The sequence below is a fragment of the Xenopus laevis genome, chromosome 7S (assembly GCF_017654675.1).
Source record: "Xenopus laevis strain J_2021 chromosome 7S, Xenopus_laevis_v10.1, whole genome shotgun sequence".
Taxonomy (NCBI): domain Eukaryota; kingdom Metazoa; phylum Chordata; class Amphibia; order Anura; family Pipidae; genus Xenopus; species Xenopus laevis.
The window spans coordinates 81219455-81227713 of NC_054384.1; the positions used below are offsets into that span (position 1 = coordinate 81219455).

At 38.5% G+C, this 8259-nt stretch overlaps 1 protein-coding gene across 1 annotated transcript in view; it reads left to right on the top strand.

Annotated features, from left to right (window-relative positions):
- tmem88.S (transmembrane protein 88 S homeolog) overlaps positions 1–5745 on the top strand; it is a 46839-nt gene extending 41094 nt beyond the window's left edge. The window contains exon 2 of the mRNA XM_018227891.2: positions 4979–5745. Within this exon, the coding sequence (XP_018083380.1) occupies positions 4979–5248 (270 nt within the window). The 3' untranslated portion in view covers positions 5249–5745. The remainder of the gene's footprint in view (positions 1–4978) is intronic.
- The last annotated feature ends 2514 nt before the right edge of the window (positions 5746–8259 follow it).

The window sequence follows — 8259 nt, forward strand, 5'->3', positions numbered from 1 at the left end:
ATTCAGGTTCCACAAAAAAAATGCTCCCAGGCTATTCAATCTGATTTGGAGTATTCTGGCCTGAGCAACTGGGAGAAAGGATATCTAGCCGGCAGAATTTTGTTCTGCAAAGAAAAGTTGTAGAATTGTGGAAAGCAGTGCTTGTATTGGGGTGAAAAAAGTGGAGGGAGGCCATGCGGCATGCTAAAAAAAAGGCACTCCCACAATAAAAGCCACAGCTAACGTTAATACAAACCACCAACACTCTGGTTTCAGCCACTTTACAGGAAGGCCATTTTGGTATTTCCTTCTAATGAAAAGATTTATGTCCATTGAGCATATATTTACTTTAGTATGTGGCCTGTAGGGACCCCAAAATGAAAAAGTGCATATGACTTTTATTGGCTGCCAATTCAGACAAATCAGCACAATGCCTGTATATTGTGTCATAAAACAGCATTACTATTATCTCACCATTTCTCATTCTGCTACTGTTCCATACCTTCATATTCTTATTTTATTTCCTTCTTCTCTCCCTCCGCATCCCTCCCCAAATCTAGCACTGGTAAAAAGGTGATTCTTTAACAATGTAGGTCCATGAATATGGTATTGCAGGGATAAAAAAAAAAAAAAATGTATTTTCACCTTCCCGTTGCATTTGGGTAAAATCTTATTGCTTTGTCCAATTTCCTGAGATTTGGCAAAATATTCTATGAAGCGAAACTCCCCCAGCCCACAGGTATCATTTGAGTCTCAAAAGACATCTAGAGAAAACATGAAAGTCAAATCCATTCCTTGGGCATTATTTTAAGCTCTCTGGTATAGAAGAAAGTGGTATAGCTGCCAGTGAAGCTTGAGGAAGGAGAAATTAAAATTTTAGCACAGTAAAAACATGTCTTAAACAACAAAGGGAAGTTTCTGCTAGACTTTTATTACCTGTACCTTAGTTTTTAGGGTACACTATATTTCCCAATTCATGTTTTACTTCATATCATTAGATATCTATAGATATACAGGTATCCCTAGTAGTACCAGTAGTATAACCAAATGCAATACATGTTGCATTTCATTAATCAATATTGAGGATTCACCTTTAAATCCTTCTTAATTGTTGTGTATGGTGGTAAGTCTTATCTGGGAGTATCACAGGAGGCCCTCACACTTTTTGGTCAAGGTTGTGAAGTAGAACACATACGGCTTACATCAAAAAAAAGCCAAGACCTCCAGGCCTTGTTGTTGATAGCGATCAGCGAGATCTGTCTGCACACGTCTCAGACACAAACAGCTTTGTCATCTTGCAGCACTTTCATCTTCCCTGTTTTTAGACATAATGACTCAACTATATCATGGAAAAGCCTAATTTCATCATCTGCAGTAGAGCGTGTTTGTGTCCCTGGGATAATACAAAGTCAGTCATCAAAAGTTATTACAGGCAATTTACTCTGGAATCAGAGCCATTCAAAAGTGTAGCCATTGTTTACTGACGCCAGTGCCATTCATTCCCCTCCAATATACAGCTATATATGTTACTGAATATTATTGTTCATTTTTATTATTTTGAGTTACAGCTGTAAAAACGGGTGGCCTTGTAGTAGATAAAAATAACCCAAAATGTTGAAAAGTTTTGGTAAACACAACACTGACCAGAGCAGCATCACAAACTTTCCTGTTCTCTATTTACATGTACTCATGTTTTTTTCTGCCGACTTTGTCCAGTCAGCCGAATTGAACAGCAGGTGGCAATGTTGTTTCAAATTCATTTTATTAGCCATTTTGCAATTGCTAATTTCATGAAAATGAGAAAATGCTTAATTTAGATGGTGAAAGCACTCAGCAGAGCAATCTGAGCTATACATTAATTGGTATTGAAGATTTACATTTTCTTTATAGGGGAACTCCACAAAAACATAACTTTAGCTTTTTAAAAAAGTAAACATAATTTCAAGCAACTTTGCAATATACATCAATTACAAAATATGCAGACTTTTCATGATATTTAATGGTTCGGAATAGTTCCCTAAGCCTAGCCCCTTGCTCATCTGCTGATCTGTCTGACTACTTTGCTGAGCTGGCTGACTACTGTTACTTTGTATTCCTGGCCGAATCCCGAACCAAATCCTGGATTCGGTGCATCCCTACTTTCTAAAAGGAGGAATGGGGTATAAACAAGAAGCCAGAGCGTCATGGGAGAATTAATATGTACATTTCTCAAACAGATAATCATCCTTTTCTTTCACATTGTTTGGAAACAAGAACAATCCCTATCAGATAACCTGAAAATACTTTGTCACCCAGGACTGGGGTAAATCACTTGTGAATGCTCACAACAGCTGACTTTAAGCACAACATACTTTTGGATATTAAACCTTTGTGGGTTTGTAATTTCTTGCATGAGCGAGCACAAAACTTGTTTAGCCGCTGCCTCTGTCTCTGTTAGAGGATTGGAGGAGACTTTCATTAGACTCTTGTAGCTATTGACCTTGGCAAAATATTCTGCATTTTCTTTATAGCCACTCACATACCCACCCCCTGCCTCAGCACATTACATGTCAGCAGATAAACAATGAAGACCTGTGGTGGGAGATTAGGAAGCAAAATGGAATTTAGTTATATCGTTGCATCAATTTTAACCGATGTTAATAATCAGTACAATAGACTAGAACCTGCATTGCCTGTTATTTAATTCAGTAGTTAAGATTATAGTCACTTTCTTGCACAGATACTGGTATGCTCGGGCTACACTAAATGCATTTATATACTGTACACTGAAGGGCAGCACAGCAGATCGGCACAGTTAAACATGGTTTGGCCGTGTATAATTTATTTCCCTTGGATTGGGAAGATCTGTATGAACGCATAAATATATACTGTAAATCATTCCTAGCATACTGTACCTTATGGACATCACAATTTAAATCACTTTTATTTTCTTTGCTGCTAAAACATGTCTGCCTGGAAAACATTTGTTAATAGGGATGTTCTGTGTTTCATACCAAAATAGAATTGGGACATATAGGTGATTATTTATTATTAAAGTCCGAACGGCAACTACTATAAAATCAAAATTTTTGTGAAAAAAAAACCTAGAATTTTGTGTGATTTATTATACCCCAAGGATGGAAAAAGTCTGAATCCAAAAATCCGGCATCTCAGACCTGCTGAAATTGTACTGTATATAAGTCAATGGGAAAAGTTCTGAAGATATCCTGATCGGCGCTGGGTGTCGTGCAAAAATCCAAATATTTTGTGGTTATCAAGCAAAAATCCAAAATGTTTTTTTTTTTTTCGGGTGGAAAGGCCAAAATACAATTTTCATGATTGATTTCAAGATTTTTTCTGAACTGGAATTTTCCAGGAAAATGTATTAAATAACGTGAAATAACCCGTGCAGGTTTGGTGAGAGTATATTTCAGAAAATAATGAGATAAATTTGGATTTTGATAAATAACCCCCCAAGACTTTATGAAATCGTGAAAAAACCTGAATCGTACGATTTTTTTCGGATTATCACCCGAAAACCACAAATTATTTTGATAATCGTACGAAAACCAGCGCAGATCATTATATCTTCTAATTATAAATGGGACATCTGCCATTGACTTCCCATGACCCTGGCAGGTTTGAGAGATAGAGTACTATTTTATTCTGACTTTTAGCAGCCTCTGGGTTTAATAAAAGTAATAGGGGCAAATTCACTAAGTGCCGAAGCGCCTAACGCTAGCGTCAATTCGCTAGCGTTGGTCATTTTCGTTACTTCGCAAATTCACTAACGAACGCTGGCATAAATTCGCTAGTGTTACTTCGCACCCTTACGCCTGGCGAATTTTCGCAATTGACGTAACTACGCAAATTCACTAACGCGCGCATTGTACTGCCTTTTACGCTCGACTTCCTTCGCCACCTCAGACCAGGCGAAGCGCAATAGAGTAGATAGGGATTTCTTCAAAAAAAGTAAAAATTTTTTGTAAGTCCCAAAAAACGCTGGCGTTTTTTCTATATTATGGGTATAGGCTGAAAAAGATCGAAAAACATTTTGGGGGCTCCCCTCCTTCCCCCCTACATTTCCTAACTCATGGCAACTTAACTATACAGTGGGCACATGTATGTTTTGAAGGTTTCCCAGGCATTTGTAGGGATTGTACGTATTCCTCCATTGAAATTTGAATTTTGCGCCGTATGCAAATTAACCATCGCTAGAGTAACTTCGCTTCGCTTAGCGAATCAACGCTAGTGCAACTTCACAACCTTACGCTACCCCTGAGCGCAACTTCGGATTTTAGTGAATTTGCGGAGCGCTGGCGAATTGTGGCGAAGTTACGCCTGTCGCAACTACAACTGAATTTGCCCCTTAATGTTTTCCCCCCCTTGAAACTCTGACCAGAAAAATTCGGACTTCAGTAAGTAACCCCCTTAATGTTTTCATGATTTTCTAGTAGACTTAAGGTATGAAGATCCAACTTATGGAAAGATACGTTATCAGGAAAACTTTAGGTCCTGAGCATTCTGGATAATAGGTCCCATACCTGTATGTTTTATTGAAGTGTTATGCACCCCCTATTGTTAAATATAAGTATATTACAAGTCACCAAGGAGTTCCAGGACCATATAAAACCATATTATAATACACAATTTTTAGTGAGTCATGTGACAAAAATAACACCACTAAGCTTTGTTTATAACTGATGACATCACTAAGAGCCATTTATAAGGCATCCGTTACAGGATATTCATGGCTCTTGTGTATTATTTAAAAATAAAAAGTGAATTCAAACCCTATATGGTGTATAGTTATCCTTATATTGGCCACTTTATCAGGCCATGTGACCATATACAACTTGTTACAAAGCAAACAAGCATTGTTTATTTATGTGGACACAGCAGATTCTATATTTGATATAACTTCAAATGATAGAACATATGTATTAAAATAAAGGAAAAAAATAGGCAGGTTATGAAATTCTGTTGTAACCCTTTTTTTTTAATTTATTTTTTGACACAGGTCCTGCATTCCGACGCCTCGTATTGCAAAACCCTACTGGATGACAACAGCTCCTCGGCTCTGATAATCCTGGGTTTTGTTATGATGTCTCCGCTGATTGTGCTGGCCATGGCTGTGTACTGTGGCCTTGCCAGGAGGCTGCGGCTTTTCATGTGTTTTCAGCCCTACACTCGGGCTTTGTATAAAGGGGTGCGATGGAGATGGTATGAAGAGGGTGGAATATGTGGCTTTGTCAGAGAATGGAATAGCCATGTCAAAGCCTGGGTATAAATATCCCAAAGACTGATGCCAAGTTATATATTTATCTTTTCCCTTCTGGAACGCTTCATCCTTTGTTCCTAGTGCATTAAATAAACTCAGGTCTTCTGCAAAGCTTTCTGCTTAGATACAAAGAACAGTTACCTGCTGCCAAACCAGTCACTCCTTCCTTTATTTCATTGTCCCCGTCTAATGGAGATGTATACAAAATGTATTTATTTTCTGGTAGCAGGACCTTAATAATGGCACCCTGAAAAAGAATATTCATCTGTCCCAAAATGGCAGTTTGTCAGTATGTAGAATTCACTGGCACGTTCTGCTTATTATTGAAGCTCTCCTCATGTATTTCTATTGTTGTATTGTATTTTGTTAATTGTGTACAGAACATCACGACTTTCCATGGCAGTGTGTATCCATTGATAATACATTGATTCAGCCATTAGATGTTGTCTTAGGGGTATAGCCTGCAGTTCACATTGTATGATATAAATTTATATAGATCCACAGCATGTAAAGCACTGTCTGTTACAAAGCACTGTACATTTGCGTGTTATTCACAGCTAATGGAAAGCCACATCTGCTAAGGCAGTGACTTTCGGGGAGAAAGTGTAACATTGTACTTCGAGAGCTAACCTCTGGGTAATGTTCCCTCTAAGGTGTGTGCTAGTGAGTGCGCACATACATTTTGAGGCCAGTACACAAAACAAATTGTGGTGCAGACAAAGAATTTTGTGTGAAATCACAACATTTTGCATAAAAGGAACTGTAACACCAAAAAATGAAAATGTTTTAGGGTCAGTCCACACCAAGCGATTCGGGGAGATTTACTCACCTGGCTACTAATCGCCTCTTCTTTGGGGAGACTAAACTCCCGAACCTCTTCCTCTTGTCCTGCGCCGGCTGTAATGAGAAGTCGTCTGCGTTATGACACACTCGGCACTTCATTTTCCGAAGTCGCCTCGTGAGGAAACTTCGGGCGACTTTGTGTACTTAGCGCAGGCGACTTGTCATTATAACTTATGGGAAGACACGGCGAGGCAGTTCGGGGAGATTGTCGCCCAGAAGAAGAGGCGATTAGTCGCCAGGCGACAAAATCTCCCCGAATTTCCTTGTGTGAACTAATGACAATATGACAATGAATGACAATATAATGTAGTGTGCCCTGCACTGGTACAACTGGTGTGTTTACATCAGGAATAGCACTACAGTTTATAAAACAAGCTGCTGTGTAGCCATGGGGCAGCCATTCAATATACACAGTAAACTCTGAAGAATGCCATTGTATACTACAGAGTTTATTTGTTATCTGCTGTGTATTCTGTGCCTTTTCTCCTTTCTTTAGCTTTGAATGGCTGCCCCCATGGATACACAGCAGCTTGTTATAGAAGTGTTTCTGAAGCAAACACACACGTTTTACCAGTGCACCACAACAGTACATTATATTTTCATTACTTTGAAAGACTTTAATGTTTTTGTGTTACTGTTCCTCTAAGGCTGGCCATAGATGTAAAGATTTATAAAAGATCTGATCGTCATCGTGAGACCATGATTATCTCGAAACGATCGTACGAATTGTTCATCAACTAAAAAGACCATTTCAGGCGATATTGCCAGGAAAACAAAGGGTAGCTGCCTGCTTGTCCCTGCAACCATAGATAGATTGCACTGGAACCGATAAAGATTTTTTAACCTGGCCGATCAATTTCCTGACAGATGTCGGCCGAAAAATCGTAAGATGTACGATCGTTCGAATCCCACTAACTGCACAATAATTTCGAACGATTGGTCGGACTTCGCTAAAATCGGTTGATCAGCAAGAGAAATCTTTGTGTCAATGGGGACCTTAAGTCTGACTTTAGCACATGGTCCTTAAAAACTGCCCACTCAAGTTCAAAATGTGCGCACAAAAGAATTGTATGTGCACATAGCCAAGAAGGAATTAGAGGGAACGTTGCCTCTGGGTTATGTTGTAGCATTACACTTAAAATGTCCTAAAGGTGAGAAATAAGAACCATGTCTGTCTATAGTATCTCTCTATCTATCTGTCTGTTCTGCTCTCTCCGTTTTCTAGCAACATTACATTATATTCCACAAAATATACCATAGGTTTATATCCAGAGAGAGAAAGATAACAGGTGGCATCTTAACATGTCATAAAGGTTTATAGATGTTTCATCCTTGTGTGTATTTTGATCTTAGCCAAGGGATATTATTATGAAATGAGTCTGTTCTTCTAAATGTTGTACAGTTACCGATTTTTGTACAGTATTAAGGAAAGATTATAAGGAAAGGAAAACAATAAAGATATCCTTAATGCAATTCAGTACCTGAGTTCTCACTTTGCTTTATAAGATACTGAAATCTGCACAAATAAAACACTGAAACCTAAAGGTATTGTGGGTAGAGTTATGTCATTAGCACCTTAGCTGTTTTCATGTCAGTACAATGGGAAGTTATTGTCACTTCTTTAGTACTCATTCTCCAGTTACACTTGCAATATAGTTCACCTCCTGGAAACCTCTGATGTGTGTTACAACTACTGATACTGTATATCTACATGGTCGGTCATGGACTGCAAAACACACTCCTACCTCAAGGGAAATAAAAAAAAAATCTATGTATTTTAATACATTAATACACTGCATAATCAGTACTTACCTGTTTATATTAGCAGCATTATGTAAGTCTTTAAAGGGCATGTAAAGGCAAAAAAAATGAAATCCCATTTTTACTTTCTTTAATGAAAAAGAACCCTATCTCCAATATACTTTAATTAAAAAATGTGTACAGGTATAAGAAACCTGACTGTATACAGTGAAATTCTCCCTTCATTTACTGCTGTGGATAGGAATTGTCAGACGGTCCCTAACTGCTGAGCAGGGAAACAATCATACTTATGAACAGCAGGGGGAGCCCCCGCCTTACTTCCCAGCCATGCAGAACTCAAGCAGCTTTGTTTATGACGATCCCTAAGCAGCCCAGACCACACTGAGCATGTGCACAGTCTTAGTCTTGCAAAGATG